General features: G+C 47.3%; 1 protein-coding gene and 1 long non-coding RNA gene across 3 annotated transcripts in view; one reads left to right on the forward strand and one right to left on the reverse strand.

The window, feature by feature from the left end:
* LOC126085387 (uncharacterized) overlaps positions 1-4417 on the reverse strand; it is a 35059-nt gene extending 30642 nt beyond the window's left edge. For both annotated transcript variants that reach the window (XR_007519273.1, XR_007519263.1), the window contains exon 1: positions 135-4417. This is a non-coding gene — a long non-coding RNA (uncharacterized LOC126085387). The remainder of the gene's footprint in view (positions 1-134) is intronic.
* Positions 4418-5997: 1580 nt separating this feature from the next.
* FOXO3 (forkhead box O3) overlaps positions 5998-17704 on the forward strand; it is a 117632-nt gene continuing 105925 nt past the window's right edge. The window contains exon 1 of the mRNA XM_049896242.1: positions 5998-6724. Coding sequence (XP_049752199.1) covers positions 6107-6724 — 618 coding nt within the window. The 5' untranslated portion in view covers positions 5998-6106. The remainder of the gene's footprint in view (positions 6725-17704) is intronic.

Genomic DNA, 17704 nt, shown 5'->3' on the forward strand with positions numbered 1-17704 from the left:
GTAAATCTTCAGGCTTTCTTGGACCCCCCGCCCCCGCAATTTTTCCACCTCAAAGCGTATGTACTTGCCCTCTAATGAACCATAGGACAGTCACTGTACTGAAAGGGGGAGATTTTTGTTAGGGTATATCATACCTGAAGGAGGCAGGAGGAAGAAGAGAGGACTGGAGCTCCAGGCACTCTTGGAGATGGTGGTGATGAAACCTCTCTGGGATGATGCCCCAGAGGAAAGTTCTTTGGTACAAACCAAACCCAAACCCCTTGCGGTCGAGTTGTTTCTGACTCATAGCGACCCTATAGGGCAGAGTAGAACTGCTCCATAGGGTTTCCAAGGAGCAGCTGGTGGATTCGAACTGCCAACCTCTTGGTTAACAGCCAAATGCTTAACCATTATACCACCAGGGCTCCCACTGGTACAAACCAAAACCAAAAACCTGTTGCCATCGATTCTGACTCATAGACCCTAAAGGGCTGAGTAGAACTGCCCCACAGGGTTTCCAAGAAGCACCTGGTAGATTCAAACTGCCAACCTTTTGGTTAGCAGCCATAGCTCTTAACTACTACTAGCTCTTAAACACTACGCCACCAGGGTTTGGTGGTCAATAAATAAGTTTTCCATATGAGTAGCTTGCTGAGGAGTGGGGAGGCAGCTGAAGGGACTAACAAGGGTGTCAGATATAGGATGGGAAGGATATTTAAACCTGAATATTGGGGATCTTTCTTTTCTTCCTGCTGGTCATATGTTTGTTAGGATGCCTGCATTATACTTGCATTTCCTGTCTTTGTTTTTAAGATGGACAAAGAACCCAATACAATAAGAAAATGAGCACTTGCTGAGAGTCATTGGGTTCAGTCCCTGGGATTCAGGCTCTAAACTCAGAAGGAGGCTCCAGCTGACCTAAGTGTAAGGAGAACCAGACAAGGACACAGGTGTTGGGTGGAATAGGAGCAATGGTGTGTGGGCAAACTCCTCAGAGGGAGAGCCCTGCCATCTGCCACCAAATCCATCATAGCTATGTGTTTGAAATGGTGACTTTACTCAGCTTACTCCGGTAAAATATTTAAAATTTTTGTTTCTTCAGTGACCAAATTTACAAAATGCAGTGGATGACTACCATCTTAAATTATTTGTAGACATAAACAAGGTATACAATTAATAAGAAGTAGGGAAGGTTTTGACCAAAAATGTTTCCTCAAAGGTAATGCTGGCATTTACTTTTGTTTCCGTCTCAAACAACAACCCTAACTTACTCAGCTTTCCTAACTTAAAACTAAAAATTTAGAGAATAAAGAAAAAGGAAGAAATGGAGAAATCCTAAGGAGACCTACAAGGGGAAAGCAAACCAAAACCCAAACCAAACCCAGTGCCGTCCAGTTGATTCCGACTCATAGCGACCCTATATGACAGAGTAGAACTGCCCCATAGAGTTTCCAAGGAGCGCCTGGCAGATTCAAACTGCCAACCCTTTGGTTAGCAGCTGTAGCACTTAACCACTATACCACAAGGGTTTGGGGAAAGCAAAGGTGAAGGTAATTGCAGGCCACAAAAACCATCTATGAGATAATTGTTCTAAAAGGTTCACCTACTGGGACAAATTACAAGGGCAAACTCTTTGACTAAGACATACATTTACAAAGCTGAATGTTTATAGTCACTGCATCTTAAGTTTTGATTCTCAACTCATCTGAAACCTACCCAACACTATTTGTATGTATGAACTCTTGTCTTGTACTGCTTTAAAACTGCTGAAATATTGAACTTTTAAAATGTTTTCTCCTGTCAATTAAGACTGTAAGCTCTTTGAGGGAAATGGTTCTATCATGGTTCTGCTTCCCACCCATCACCATGGGGCCAAAATGCACTCAATTTATACATAAACACGTTCAATCTATGGAATCTTTTAACTCTCCCATTTTTTAAAATGCCCTTGGGATACGTATTCTGTAAATGGACACTCATCGTGTTTATAGGGAAAAACGAATGGCAGAGAGCCCAGCCAGTGTAAACACATTCTTTTTAGTCTGCAGGCCTACATTCTATTGGCAAAGGATTACTTAAATTTGAAGATAAAGCGTGGGTTTCTTTTAGTGTATTCCTAAGTATTTAAAACAAGCAACTGAAAGTTCTTTAGATTTTATGCTGTATCACGGTGCAAAACCATGGGAACCACGGGCCATCTAGCCTCCTGGTTCTTGCAAATCTAAATAAAGACACCAGGTAATATGTTGTGAACCCACTAAGCCCCAGAGCTCGGCCACCTTAAGTTGAAAGTTGGGGTCACACATCACTGTCCATATTGCCAGGCTGGAAACCAAATGCAAACCGCGGGCTTCTCAGGGAAGCATGCCCACAAGGTGAGTGGAGCTGCAGGCACACCAGCAACTTCTGGGTACAGTTAAAGCCCTATCCCACGGGTTTCCCCTTGTCTGAAGACCGTTTTATGTAGCAGGAACGCATTCTGCCGTGGGCAGAGCCGTATGCCTACGAGATGGGTACATGTGGACTGGGGGTAGTCGGAGCTAGGGAGCGAGGGCACAAACAACGCTGAGTCCACCTCGGCACCGAAGTGTGTGCATCAAGATGTAAGCGTACGAGCGAGATCTGCTCCGGAACCGATGGGCCGCGATGCCCGGCCTGGCGCGGCATCCGGAACGAAGAAAAGCAGGCGGCTTTGATTCCACAATACAAAAGCAGTAGCCGAGCCCGAACGCAGAAAGACAGCTTGGCGCGGTGGAAAGACGTCGTCTCCGTCGCTGCCGGAGCAGCACGCGAAACTCGGCGTCAGGCTCCCTAACCAACCCAGGCCTCCAGCTGCGCTGGAAGCGCTGAGTGGGTACAGCTTTGCGGCCCGGCGAGCTGGCCCCGCCGCGTCCCCCAATGAGCGCGGGCGGACCCACGAGCCAGCCACTTTACTGAGCAGCCAGCGCAACATTCCATTTAAAAATAACACCCACGTGCGCTGGTAAACAAGCGCGCGCGGCTAAAGGCGCTGCGCGCCCCGGGCGAGGCAGCGCAGCGCGCGCCCGCCCTCCTCCCGCACGTGTCGGCTGGCTCCGCCCGCGCCGTCGCGGCGCTGCTCAGTTTCCACCCCCTCCGTGGGCCGCGTACCGCCCCTCCCCGGACGCTCCGGGGCCCTAGCGTCCCCCGGACTTCTAGGCGCACACAGCGGAGTGCTCTCCGAACTTTTCTTTCCCGGCACCTACTCACCGCGGCGGGACCCGTTGCCCCAGGTTTTCTCCCTCCCCTCAGTCCCTCGTCCTCTCACTTTCCCCCTTTTAACCCAGGCTTCATCAGCACGCCGAGGATTGGCTTCTGGCTCGCCCTCTTTTTCTCCTCTCCTCCCGTCCTTCCTCCCTTCCTTAGAATTTTACTCGATTGTTTATTATTTGTTGGGGGGCGGGGGCGGAGAGGCGGAGAGGCTCTGGGGCCTGGAGACTGCTGGCCGCGGCCAGTCAGCGCGCTGTATAGCTTGACGGGTAAGCGGCCCAGCGAATGGCGGCGCGGCGCAGAGCTCCGGGTCACGCGCGTGTGGATACAATGACATCATCTGTTTGTACGCGTCGAACTAGCTTGGTGCAGTGGCGGAGCCGCGCGTCACTTGACTGACAGGCCCTGCGCAAAGCCCGGAGCCCGGAGTTGTCCCGATGGGCGGACTCTTGTGTACGCATGATTGGCCCTTCTGTGTGTCGAGTTCTTGTGGAGTCCTAGTCTCTCAAATAATCTCCAGTGATTTAGAAGGATTTTATATAAGGAAAAAAGATATTTGTGAACCTGAGCGGATAGACTTTTTGTGTGCATGTTGCATTTAGTGCGTTCTTAATAATGCACAAATGAACGATTTGGGCACGGGACGTAGGGTAAGGTCTTGTGAAGATGTTCTTCTAAATCTAAAGGATTATCTTTTTAAGAAGTAAAAACAAATGCATAGTAGCTGTTTTGACGTCATTCAAAAATTAAAATCAAATTATTTCCCATTCGCTATTGTTCAGAATCTGCTCTTGCGTTCAGAAATGGGGAATAATTTGCTTTTCTTTCTGAGTTAATTCTACGTCCCCCTGTTTGTCATGAAATCTATTAAAAGTGAAAAACGATTGTGGCGGAAAGTCCAAGGTCATACTCCTTGAAAACCTTCTGGTTTCTGATCAAATCTGAGGGCGTCAAGTTTATCGAAGTCCTGTAGGCACTAACATCTGCGCTTGCCAGTATTTCCACGTCGAGGTAATCCTGGCCATCTGCGTTTAACATCTCGGGTATTACCTGGTGTCCCGTTCTAATGGGGAACCGGATACCAGGATGGGCCCAGAGCCCGGAGAGTGGGCATGCATTCCGGGGACCCCCGGTGCCAGGCGCCCTGGCCCGAGCTTAGGAGACCACGCGACTGCGGTCTGTGGAGGGTTTAGGGTTCTTTTCGCTTTGTTGTCCTTACGGCTCCGGAGAGGGAGCTAGAGTCCCGCAGAGATCGCTGCGGGAGCCCGCCGTTCCCCGCCCCGCGGCGCGCGCCGCGACACCCACGCCCGCAGCCCCACGGGGCCAGGCCGCGCGGGCGCGCGCGCGCGCGAACACACACACGCTACACACACACACACACACACACACGCGCACACCAGCACACCCCGGCCCGCCGCCCCAGCCCTCCCCCTGGGCGGGGATCCGCCCGCCCGCCGTCAGCCTAGGTTGAGGCGCCCTGCGTGTGTCTATAACTTTGTGCTGCTGCCGCGGCCGCCCTGCTCGTTGGAAAGGAGGAGGAGGAATGTGGAAGGCGGCGGCGGGCAGGCTGACAGGCGGCTCCTCAGGCGGGTTGCGGCGGCGGCCGGAACGTCTCCCCTTCGCCGAGGCTGCGCGCCTCCTCCTCGCTGTGCCCCGAGCCCGCGCGGGATTGTGCGTCCTCCCGCCTTGTCCCTGAAGGGAAGGAACCGAGGTAGGCGCCGGAGCAGTGCAACGGGGCGGCCGCCTTCCCGATGACTCCGGATCTGCTTCCGAGCTGGGCCAGGCGCTTCCCTTTTCCCTCTCTGTGACTCGGTGTGTGCAGCTCCCCTCTCCCGCTAGTCTTTTTAAAGGACTTGAGTGAAGGGAGAAAAACTGTCAAGATGGCAGCAGCGGGAGCAAGGAGGTGATGAACAGGCTGGTCCGGGTTTTCTCGAAGCGCTTCCCGACCTGTTGGAAGATTTATGCTCCGATTTGCTCCCTCCTTCCTCTTTCCTTGGGGGGAGAGGGGCGGAGGACACGGCGTCCACGGGAAAATAAACCACAAAACCTCGGAATGGCCGTTCCTGCCCTGCTCGACCCATTGCGAACACACGCCAAGCTTCTTGTCCCCCCCCCTTTTTTTTTCCTGAAGTAACAAGGGCCCGCTTGCGCTCGAACCCCCATCCGCCCTCCCGGCCTGCGGGCGAAGGGGGAGAAAGGAGCTGCCCGCGCTGTCCCTGGGCTTAGGTCCCTCCGCTGGGTGTGGGATATTAGAGGGATGGCGGAGGCGGCAGGGCTGGGGAAGGGGAGAAGAGCCGAAGACGCCACAGACTTTGGCGGCGCCACCGCGGGAGGCACTTGAGCGGGCCCGAGCGAAACATAAACAAACGCACGCCCGCCCCGGCCCGGGCTCCGACCGCGGCTCGGCTGCGCCAGCTCCCGCCGCTGCCCGCTTTAAAGGCGCGGCCCGCGCCCCTCCCCCGCGCCCGCCCCCCCGTCTTCCCCGCCCCGCCACCTAGCCCTGGAGAGACCTGCGGATCGGGCGGCGGGGGAGGGGGCTGCCCCGTGCGCGCCCGTCGATTCGCTCACGTCTCTTCCGCGGCCAGACCAGGGGGCGGTGTCTGCTGCGCCAGGTTCTTGGGACGCAGGTCTCCAGGTCTGCCTGCTGCTGGGAGGCGGGCGCGGTGCCGTCCGGTAGGCGGCGGCGGGCGAGGACTCACGGAGGACTCGGCTCCGGCCCGAGATAACCAGTTCTCTTCTCTTCTCTAGTGCTTCCCCAGGCGGCGGCGGCGGCGGCGGCAGCGGCGGCGGCGCCCGGAGCCCGAGCCTTCGCGGCGCCCCGGTCCCTCCCCCGCCGCACCCCGCCCCGGCGAAAGAAGAGAGCGCGAGAGCCCGAGCCGCGGGCGGGCGGGCGGCGAAGATGGCAGAGGCACCGGCCTCCCCGACCCTGCTTTCGCCGCTGGAAGTGGAGCTGGACCCTGAGTTCGAGCCCCAGAGCCGGCCGCGCTCCTGTACGTGGCCCTTGCAGAGGCCGGAGCTCCAGGCGAGCCCGGCCAAGCCCTCGGGGGAGGCGGCCGCCGATTCCATGATCCCCGAGGAGGACGACGATGAAGACGAGGAGGACGGCGGCGGTGGGGCCGGCTCGGCCATGGCGATCGGCGGCGGCGAGAGCGGCACGCTGGGCTCGGGGCTGCTTCTTGAGGACCCGGCTAGGCTGCTGGCTCCCGGAGGGCAGGACCCTGGGTCCGGGCAAGCCCCCGCGGCGGGCGCGCTGAGCGGGGGGATGCAGACGCCGCTGCAGCCTCAGCAGCCGCTGCCACCGCCGCAGCCGGGGGCGGCTGGGGGCTCCGGGCAACCGAGGAAATGCTCGTCGCGCCGGAACGCTTGGGGGAACCTGTCCTACGCTGATCTGATCACCCGCGCCATCGAGAGCTCTCCGGACAAGCGGCTCACCCTGTCCCAGATCTACGAGTGGATGGTGCGCTGCGTGCCCTACTTCAAGGATAAGGGCGATAGCAACAGCTCGGCGGGTTGGAAGGTGAGTACCCACCCGGAGCGGGCTGCTGGACCCGCAGGGCGTCCTGCGCCGCACGAGACTAGCCTCAGGTTCGTCGGAGCGCGCCTCTGGGCGCCAGGGAAAAGGGTTGGCAGTGGGAGCCTCCGCTGCGAGGCTTTGGGGGTTGCTGTGTGACTTCTGGAGGAGAGATACCGGGGGACGGCCGCGGAGGAAGGGAAGGAGGCAACCGGGGAAGCCTTGGGCATGGCCGACCAGGTGAGAAGGGGGCCTGGGACGCCGGCGAGTGTAGGACAGACTGACTGGAGTGCGTTTGCTGCATTCCGGGACAGCGCAGAGGAGGTAAGTCCGCGCCAACTTTGGAATGGAGCTAATCGGAGGTGGGTGCTGCTCCGACGCTGCCGTTGGTGTGTAGGGGCGTGGGGGAGCGTATGGGGACCTGTCCGTGGAGGAGCGGTTGGATGTGTGGTTTCCAGTGGGCCGTAGGAGCATGGTGCGTTGTCAGTGGCTGCCTGAGAACCTTTGGGTCGAAGTTCGGGGTTTATGGGTGTTATTTCCACAGGCACATCGATCCCGTTAAAAAAAGCAACGATTCAAATCTTTTCCTGACCAGGCATCGTTTCTTTGCTTGGGTTGACACTTCAGCAAGCCTGTCCCCGGGTAGGCTCCCAAATGTTCTGGGGCTTGGAAAGGGCCAGCCCTGCCACTTCAGCGCAAATTGGCCGCACCTGCCTCTCCTGCTGAGGCCTGGATGCTGGCGCTGTGTGTGTTATGTGCCCAGGTGTGGAGGACCTTGGCCTGTGCTTCGCCTAGGCCGGAGGAGGGGAGGGAGGTTTGGTGTCAGGACTGGGCGGTCATGGCTTCTGCCTATAAGTGAACCTGAACAGAGACTCTCTTGTTCCTTTTCAGCCTCTTGGGGCACCGGACACGTGGTAGGGAGAGAGGTGTGGAAAGACCTATGATGTAATGACTTCCTGCAGTTGGGCATCCAAAGAGATTAACTCCTTTGCCCCTGCTGGGCTGCTGATATCCAGCTTCTTTGCTCTTCCTGGGCACCCCACCCTTCTTGGCCCCTTCCCCCAAGATATGAATGTGTTGCTACCAGGCAAAAGAGACTTTTGTATAGTTAGAGATAGATGTCGCTTATTAGGTGCTTCTATTTGTAATATTATGTCTTTTTTATGTTTTAATAAAGAGGTAGTTGCTTCCTTTTTCTGGCTTTCCTTTCATTATCTTTGGGGAGTCCTGTATCTTCCTGGGTTCCAGTAGGTGTCTAAAATAAGAACAGTTTAACCTTGGTAGAAAAGTGACTTGAAATTCTTGAGAGGAGACTATGAAAAAGCTTAAGAATTCGGTGCACTAAAGGTTTGAATTTAGTTTTAGAAAAACCTTGCAAAGTGCCTTTTTTTTTTTTTTATGGCTAGTATTGGAGAGGCCTTGTTTACATACCTTAAAAGCTAAATGTGTGTTTTATATTATTTCACAAATCTGCTTTATTTCTTTTAACAGAAATTGATATGTTATGAATCTTATATTCGATCTCATTTTATTGCTTTACAAAGAAATGCCTGTTTTGTGATATGAAGTTCGTTTACAGAAAGGGTGAGAGTTCCATTTCAAAGCAGTGCTAATGAGATACCTGTTAAAGCTGGATTTCCCAGTGGATGGCAGGGATTAATCTCAATGTACAATGTCTGGATGGGGCGAGTTTACATGATCTCAGAAGATGAATCTGGAGGTTTGGAATACGTATTTTTCAGATTTTCCACCCTTGAAATTTAGTCCTGCATGTTTTGAATTTGGCACAGAGACTGTGTTAGTTAAAAGTTTAGATAACTTTTAACTTGGTTAAAAAGTTAATGTAGAAAGGGTTGCCACCTTTTCTATGATTTTTAAGATTATGAAGGTAATTTAATTTTTCAAATAACATTTCTTACTATTGTGTTTAAGATAATAATAGTTCAATAGTGTTTGATTTTTTAGACGTTTTACGAGAGAAAGCGGTATTAGCAAAGTAGCCATTAATTTGGACTTGACTCGTTATATTTTCACATAGCTGGCAGGATTTGCAAGAGATTTGGGGCTAGTCATAAACTTTGTGATTTTATGTCATAACCATTTTTCTTTTTTGTCTCATGGTTTTATTTTTCCTTCCTTTCCTTCTCATCTCTCTTTAAAACCTTAGAAAGTATTGTCAATTGAAATTCTCAGGGCTCGGTATGTTTAATAGAAGACACACTTGATTATTTTTATTTTAAAATTTTATACCAGTTTATTTTGTCAGTGTCATGTGGCAACTAATCCTTGAAGACTGAGGGATATAATTTAGTTCAGGAGTTTTTGTAAGATGACCTTCCTCAAAAGATGCAGCCACGTGAGAACTTCCAAATTTTTGATGATGGAGAAGACCCTTTGAAACTGGGAGTGGTTTCATATTCTGATTATGACTAATAGCCAACCTTTTTGTGTTTGTGGTTTAGTGGGAGTAGAAGAAGAGGGAAAGGGGGAGATCAAGAGCTAATTGTGACCCGTTTCCACAGGTCCAGGTTTTAGGGGTTGATTCCTATTGTGACTAGTCATTTTGGATGCCTGCATGTGCACTTAAACCACACCACTTTCATTTTGAGTTATGCATTAGGGTTTTTAACTTCTAAAAATGTCGAGAATTCAGGTTAGCTTCAGTCATGTGTGCATGTAGGCCTTACTTCTTTTGTGAGTGTTAAAGCCATTGTATTATGAGATCACGTAACCAGAATTATTACCCTAAGCTCACAGAGTGAAAGAACTAGGAAAGAGGACTTGGAGATCAGAATCTAGACCAGTTCTCATTTCTGGCCACATATTGGAATCACCTGGGGAGATTTAAAACAAAAAATACCAATACCCAGAAAATCTGATTTAGTTAGACTAGTGTGACTTAGCATTTTTTTTTTTAAGTTTCTCGGATGGTTCCATTTTACAGCCAAGACGAGGTTTCCTCATCTGTCCAACTTCCTTATTTGATAGGTGAAGAGCCTGATTCTTGGAGAAGTTAATGACTTTCCTAAGGTCACACAGCTAGTTAGCACAGAGGTAATTAGAACTCCCAGTTCTGGAGGTCTTTGTCCTTTATTACGTTATTTTTCTCTTTAAATTGATCTTTTTAAGAGATCGTTTACTAAGTAATGGGTAATCTTACATGAGTAGAGGTTGCTTTCCTGGAAAAGCGTATCTGTCTCTCAATCTAAAAACATCTTGATTATTATTTCAGCATTGGAAGTGTAGACAAATATTCATGGAGGCCTAGTATGTCATGTTTGTATAGCAGTCGGGTATCTGCCGGTATAGGTGCTTAGGAACTATGACAAGAAACATAGCATTTTAACAGAAGGAGGAAGCACTTGGTTAACTTGTATTTGTCAGATGTATATTGTGCCATGGAGAAGGGTGATGGCTATCTCACAGGTTCCCTTACCTCAGGCATTAAAGTACAAATGAATAATCAGATGTGGTTAAGAGGGTAAAAGGTTACATTTCCTTTAAGTCATATTAAGCTTACTTGCACTGCACCTATAATTGAACTGCTTCCGCCTGCCTCCGAGACCGCTGGTACTCTGGAGTTTACCTGGATGAGGCCTGTTTATCACTTATCCCCTGCACACACCTGCATTTTCCATGGGCCAAGGCACTGTCACATTAGGCAGTCATGAATTTCTGTGATGGTTCCCACAGTTTTACAGGAGCATTGTGCTGTGTGAAGACTTACGCTGCTGCTACCGTAGAGGATAATTGTTTTAAGAGGCTGGGTCTTCCTTCAAATGAGCGTATGTATCCTTATGGCTCCTTCTCAAGGTAGAAAGAGATGAGGGCTGACCTGCTACATAATGCTTATTTATGTTCTCATAGTCCCAATTCTTTGGACTAATCCATCTAGTTCCTTTCAAACTACTGGGCTATGAAAATTTTAACTGCAACCTTTTAACATTTTTTTAGATTTCAAAATGACAGTCATAATAATTCCATGTTGACTTGTAATTATGAGTGACGTCGGTCACATTTTGGAGTAACTCACTAAAGGGCCAGCAATGGCTTGGCCTGAAGAATCTGTCTTCTGCTTGGCCCGTGTTGCCAAAATGCTGTTTTGTAATTTCCTTTGGCAGTACTGTCTTCGTCAGTGATTCTCAACTAATATACTTCCTCTTCCTACAGCAGCAGCACACTAGGGGGACTGTTTTTCCTCTTTTTCAAAGCTGTGTCATCGACCTATGAAATGAAGAAATTGGCCCTTTTTAGACTTTGATCTGTGAGCCCCGCGTAGCTTAGACGCTCTTTAAAAAAGAAGCTATGTGTTTGTTTTGATACGTTTATCTCCTTCATAGAAAATGAAACTATAGCAGGTGTATTTTTAGGAGATTTTAGGAGGGCAGTATTTAAAAGAATGACACCATAGAAGAACATCTTGTAGTGAAACTGTAATACTCTGCTTCTGATTCTTTAAAATGTGCGGGTTTTTTTTTTTTTTATTTGGAAAATTAATGAAGAGGCCTTGCCCCACAACAAAGTCATTTACTTGGTCTGGAAAAGGTTGAGCCGACATCATCCATCCAGAGATCTTGATGAAAATGCAAAGCGAGACTGTTTAGGCCTGTGCATTCTGGTTGGGTTCCCCACATACTTGTTGCTGATGCTTCAAACTACAGATTTTCAGGACTGGAGAGGGTATGGAATTTATTTTGTTCTCATACCCACTCATTTGCCTATAGGGAACAGACTTGATCCTCTTCTTTACTCCTTTTTGCCCTCCTCACCTTTTCCTGCATCCCTAATTGAGGGATCTCAAAGAGCCACTTCTACTTTTGGCTGCTGTGGGAGGAGCTGGGGATCATGTATATAAAGGAAGTTAGCATCAGCGGGTGTTGTAGCAGGTGTACAGTAAGTGAGTAAAAAACTGGAAAGAGAGAACCCCTCTTACCCATTTGTATCACATACCGTTTCATTCATTCAGCAAATTTTCATGAAGGCATACTGTGTGCAGGGCATTCTGCTGGGCCCTGGGGGTATAGTGGTAGGCCAAGGCAGATAATCGTAGCCAGTTCACAGGAGTTCACATTCCAATAGGGGAAGACAAAACACAAACATGCAAATCTGTGCTTTGTGAACTTGTCATTGTTGTCCATTCTCTTTGCCTTTTTCACACGTGTACTTCTGCTTTCCTCAGTGCTTCAGCTTTCTGCAGAGAAGTTACTGGCAAATGGGAAGGTTGGTGTTGAACTTTGCCTTGGAGATCATTTTGTAGCAGATTCAACCCCCCCAGATCATGTTGAGCAGCTTGCTTTGGAGATACAAGGCCACCGTAATGTGGCTCCTGTCATTTGGGTCTGTTTGGAAGAAGGCTAGGCTTTCCAAAGTCTGCCTGGATTAGGCTTGAGCATACCTGTGGCTCTGGATGGATGTGGGATCCCCAAGACTGCTTCCTTGGGCCTGGTACAGGACTGGCCTCCCTGTGGAGTAGGTGTGGAGTCTTGATACTGCTGACTAGTCTGTATTGCTTCTTGTCTAAAATTCATAACTGAAAGAGGTCTGATAGATAATGTAACTACTTCATTTTACAGGTCAGGAAACATGCCAGAAGTGAGTGACTTGGCTCAGGGTCACATACCTAGTGGAGGTGGAGTTAAGAGTGTGTGTCTGCTGCTAACTAACCCTTGTGGTTTCACAGCTGTTGGAGTCAGTGCTGGTTTCCCTCAGGTTCTGCAAGCTCTTACTTCATTTGCTCTGCTCTGTACACCCCCACCCCCCAAGCTGACTCACACTGGAGTAGCTGTGTTTCTCTTTTTGCACTTACCATCAGTGCTCTCAGCTCACCTTGCTAAAGAAGCCTTCTCTTTCAGACACATCCTACCCTACCCACCCTATGACTCCTGCCTTTTTCTTTTGTCATTTTTCTGTGACTCTTGTGTATTCCTTGGTATCCTGTGAGAGCCTTGAAAGCATGGAATATGTCTACCAGACAAGCAAGTGTATCTGATGCTTGGAGCTGCTTTCTGGTCATTATGTTCTCAGCTTCTGAGGAGGGCCTTGTTCTGGGACTCTGAAACTGAAAGGGGGTGATGTGGCTGCGGAATGTGGTAATGTCATATGTGGAGTCTTTGGGATACTTGCAGCTATGAAGGTGGTGACATAAGCCTTACGTAGACTTCCTAGCATTAGTGTTGATATAATGTAAATGTCGAACAGTGTTCTGCTGTCTGTGGGGTTTCTTGCAGACTGTCACGTTCCCTAGTGTGGAAGTCCCCGAAAACTTCCTAAGTGCCAATCACTACCCACTAGAGAAACAGAGAAGTCTTTTCTTGGGAATGAAATTTCATTAATAGAAAGGGGGAATCAGGCTTGCTGTGTGTATGTGTACCCCACTTTATGCAGCCTGCACATGCAGATTATTAACTGTCTAGAAAGATTCACCATAGACTCATTCAGCTTAAAGTTTTCTTACCCACTTTTTTATAGGAGCAAAGCTGCTATGTAAAACTAAGTTTTCTGGAATGTTCTGCATTTTGGGGTACATGCCCCAAATGTATTTGAAGTTTTTTGTCTGTGCATTGGGAAATGGAAGCCACATATGAAGGAAAAGGAGATAGAAGCAGTCTTTGAGATGGACCATTTCAGTCTGCAGCTCTTCTAAGTTACAGTTTTCTGATGAAGTGGTTAAGCTAGTGATGATGATGGAAGACCCCAGTTTGATCACATCACTACCCACACTCAATACCTAATGATTTTATTCTTTTTTTTTAATTGTAGTAAATTATATATAACAAAACATTTGCCATTTTAACCATTTTTTTGTGTACATTTCAATGACGCTAATTAATATCCACAATGTTGTGCCACTGTCACCACTATTCCTTTCCATCCATCAGGACTTCATTTCTCTTTATGGCTGAATAATACTCCACTGCACAAATATATATATCCATTTATTAGTTCATGGACAGTTAAGTTGTTTTCACCTTTTCGATACTGTGGATAATGCTTCCATGAACATTGATGTTTCAAGTGCTCTTTGAGTCTCTGCTTTCAGTTCTTTTGGCTGTCTACCTAGGCATGGAATTGCTGGGTAACGTTAATTCTATGTTTAACTTTTTGAGGAACCTTCAAATTGTTTTTCACAGTGGCTGCACCATTTTACATTCCCACCAACAATGGATGAAGGTTCCAGTTTCTCCACATCTTTGCCAATACTTGTGATTTTCAGTTTTTCTGATAATAGTCATCCTAAAAGAAATAAAGGATTTCATTTTACTTAGATCCACCATCAATGCCCATGGAAGCAGGAGTCAAGAAATCAAATGATACATTGCATTGGTCAAATCCACCACAAAAGACCTCTTTAAAAGTGTTAAAAAGCAAAGATGTCACTTTAAGGACTAAGGTGCACCTGGCCCAAGCCATGTTTTCAGTCACCTCATATGCATCTGAAAGCCAGACAATGAATAAGGAAGACCATGGAGAACTGATGCCTTTAAATTATGGTGTTTGCAAAGAATATTGACTATATTGTAGACTGCCAGAAGAACCAACAAATCCGTTTTGGAAGAAGTACAGCCAGGATGCTCCTTAGAAGCAAGGATGGTAAAACTTCATCTCACATACTTTGGAGATGTCATCAGGAGGGATCAGTCCTTGGAGAAGGACATCATGCTTGGCAAAGTACACGGTCAGCAGAAAAGAGGAAGACCCTCAACGAGGTGGATTGGCAAAGTGGGTGCATAATGGGCTCAAGCATAGCAATGATGGTGAAGATGGTGCACAACTGGGCAGTGTTTCATTTTGTTGCATGTAGAATCTCTATGAGTCAGAACCAACTTCACAGCACCTAACAACAACAACAGCAAAAACAAAGGGAGTGAAGTGATACCTCATTGTGATTCAGATTCTGCATTTCCCTAAAGACTAATGGCGTTGAGATAGAAATGGCATTTCAATTTTTTGGCTATTCTGGGCCCCTTGCAATTCCATATGAATTTGAGGACTAGCTTTTCCATTTCTGCAAAGAAGATTGTTGGAATTAACCATTTTATTCTTGACCAAATGGCTTTCATTTCCCAGTATCTCGGTTTCCTTAATCAGAAAAAGAAATATAATAGCAGGCATCCACAGGGTACTGCGATGTATCACTTCTTCCTGGTAAAACACAAACATGTGATTGGAATATGTTTCAAGTAATAAAAAAGCTTGTTTTTTCTTTTTAGGTTTCACCTTGAGACTTTTTCTCTGTAGTGTGTTAGTTACTTATGGGGTAACGTTAAGAAAGTGAAACCAATTGACTTCTCTGATGGGCTGTAGTCCTTCAAGTAATTCCATTACTCCTGGGCTGATAGGTCATTGTAGTGAAGATGCCAGGTTATCTTTTGTGGACTCACCATGGCTGGATTCCTGGATGTACCCTAGTCCCATAGTAAGGAGATGAGTCCAGAGCATGGGGAAAGCATGTGGCACAGTTGTAGGAGGCAAGGCCAAGACAAGAATTGACCCCCTCCCTCAAGCAAGTAAACAAAATGCCTTAGCTTCCGTCTGGAGCGAACCTACCATAAATCCAGCAGAGATGCCTTTGGCAGTTTTCAGTATGCGTTTTGGAATTATTTATTTCTTTGAAGACCTTTGTGGAGAAAAGATCCACATATTTTTCCATGTGTTTAAGATGTCAGTGAAATTAAATAACTTAGCTCCTGAAGCCGTTGAGAATTTACTTTAAATTCAGAGCCAGCAGAGGGAGTACACAAGTCTTTAAGCTAATCTCAGGTATTTTTTTTCTTTTCCAATAGCTAAAATAAGACTGATTAAAAATGAAGAACTCTGATATAGAGTGCTTAATGTAAGCTTATGTCATTAGAAAAGGATAATTTGGAGGGTTAAACAACTCAGGTAACTTTTTCAAAGGAAACTTTGGTCTTCTATGGCCCATGGTCCACTTCTCATCCCTAAATAGTTAAATGAAAGCACTTTTAACTGAAAAATGTTTTCCCCTGCCTTTCATCTTTTTTGCTCTTACTCTCCTGAAAACAGATGTGAATGTTCATACATACCTAATGGCAAGCTTTTACAGAATATGTCAAATCTTTGGATCAGTGGAATGATCTGTGTTTTAGTGCTATTTTGATTGGGACTTCGGATATTTTTCAGTACTTCACAGTTTCCCATTGGTGAGAGAAGGGCACAAACAACATTATTTCTAATTCAAATTTAGTAGTCATGAATCCACTGTAATGCTATAATTTGTTGTCTTCCTCCACTTTGCCCCATATTTTGGTGCTGGCAGCTTATTTTTACTTGGGAGTATAGGAATGGGGGAGGACAGGCAGGGTTGCAGATACAGGAGAAGAATAAAAAGGCTTTATAAGTTCATATTAGAATGTTCATCATTCATAGGGTACTTTCTGGTAATTAAAATTTTTTTTTCATCCTGCTGTGAGGGACAGACAAGAAGAGGCATGAATTCCTCTTAATTTCTTAGAACTACTAGGATTTGTGCTTTATATTCGTACCACACTTGTCACTCCTCCCCATTTCTAACAGGGTATGTCCCAGGCTTTTTTCCTCCTTCCTACCTTAACTGAATTTCTTCTTCCTGCTTTATGCTGCTGGTGGTGTGACTGTGCTTGTTGAGTGTGGGCTTGAGGTTTATACTAAGGCTATGAGGTCTGTGGAGCCCTGGTGGTGAAGTGGTTAAGACCTCGGGATGCTAACCAAGAAATTGGCAGTTTGAACCCACCAGTCACTTTTTGGAAACCCTAGGAGGCAGTTTTACTCTGTCCTGTAGGGTCGCTATGAGTCAGAATTGACTCTAAGGCAGTGGGTTTGGGTTTTATTTTTTTAATGAGTCAGAGTTGACTCTATGGCACACAATAACAACAACAACAACAGTGAGCTCTGGCTGAGGGCTTTGGTCTAGAACAGTGAGTTTTTGAGGGGAGAGAGGAGTCAAGGATCTTAGTGGAAGAATACTATTGAAGGAAGGATCCTCTTTTCTTTGTCCCTGTTAGGACTTGAGAAGAAGGAGCTACATAAGTACATAAGGTTCATTGCCATTGATGGTGGTAGTAAGGCTAATCGAGGATCTCTCCGAAGTCCCCTCAGCTTGTCCTGTGCTTAGTTCAAGGCCTTTTAAAGTCTCATACACCTGAAGGTTTAGACTCAGGTCCCCTTTAAGTCCAGAGAACCAGCCATCCTGATGAAGCATAGAACACAGAGTGGTGTCCTCATAACAGCCACAGCATGTATTTTCTAGGTACCTAGTAGGTGTTTGGGTTGAACTGTGTAGACATATTTAAGAATTCAGAATTGTACCTGTTTATTCCAATATTTCAAAATGATCTTTTTGGGGAAGAGAGTCAAGTTTATTTAGTGGAGACATAATTTGGTTTTTACAAGGAAAGGAGGAGACAAGTCTATATGAGATGTTCTCAGGCCTAGTTATATAATAAAGATAACAGCAGTGATGGTTTATTGATCACTTACTGTTGTGTCGGAAACCCTGGTGGCGTAGTGGTTAAGTGCTGTGGCTGTTAACCAAGAGGGCAGTAGTTCAAATCTGCAAGACACTCCTCGGAAACTCTATGGGACAGTTTGTACTCTGTCCTGTAGGGTCGCTATGAGTCGGAATTGACTTGATGGCAATGGGTTTGGTTTGGTACTATTGTGTCATGTATGCACCTCAGTTTTTTACATCTAATATTGACCTTACAGGGTAGGCATTTAAATATAAATCCCAATTTAAGACAAGGAGATGGTTCTGAAGGTAAAGTAACTTGCTTGGAATTCACACACAGACCTCCGTGACTCCAGAACTTTTGCCTTTTTCTGTCATGCAAAGTTTCCGTTATCTGCCACATTCGTTACTACTAGTCTTCATATTCATCCTTTACATCATTATCTTGTCTTTAGAGTTATGCCTGATTCCAGAGGTGTGTGTTGGTGGAGGAATGGGCTTAGATCCATGATTTTGGCTCCTTCCCTTGATTTTTGTAG

The sequence above is a fragment of the Elephas maximus genome, chromosome 1 (genome assembly GCF_024166365.1).
Source record: "Elephas maximus indicus isolate mEleMax1 chromosome 1, mEleMax1 primary haplotype, whole genome shotgun sequence".
NCBI classification, from domain to species: Eukaryota; Metazoa; Chordata; class Mammalia; order Proboscidea; family Elephantidae; genus Elephas; species Elephas maximus.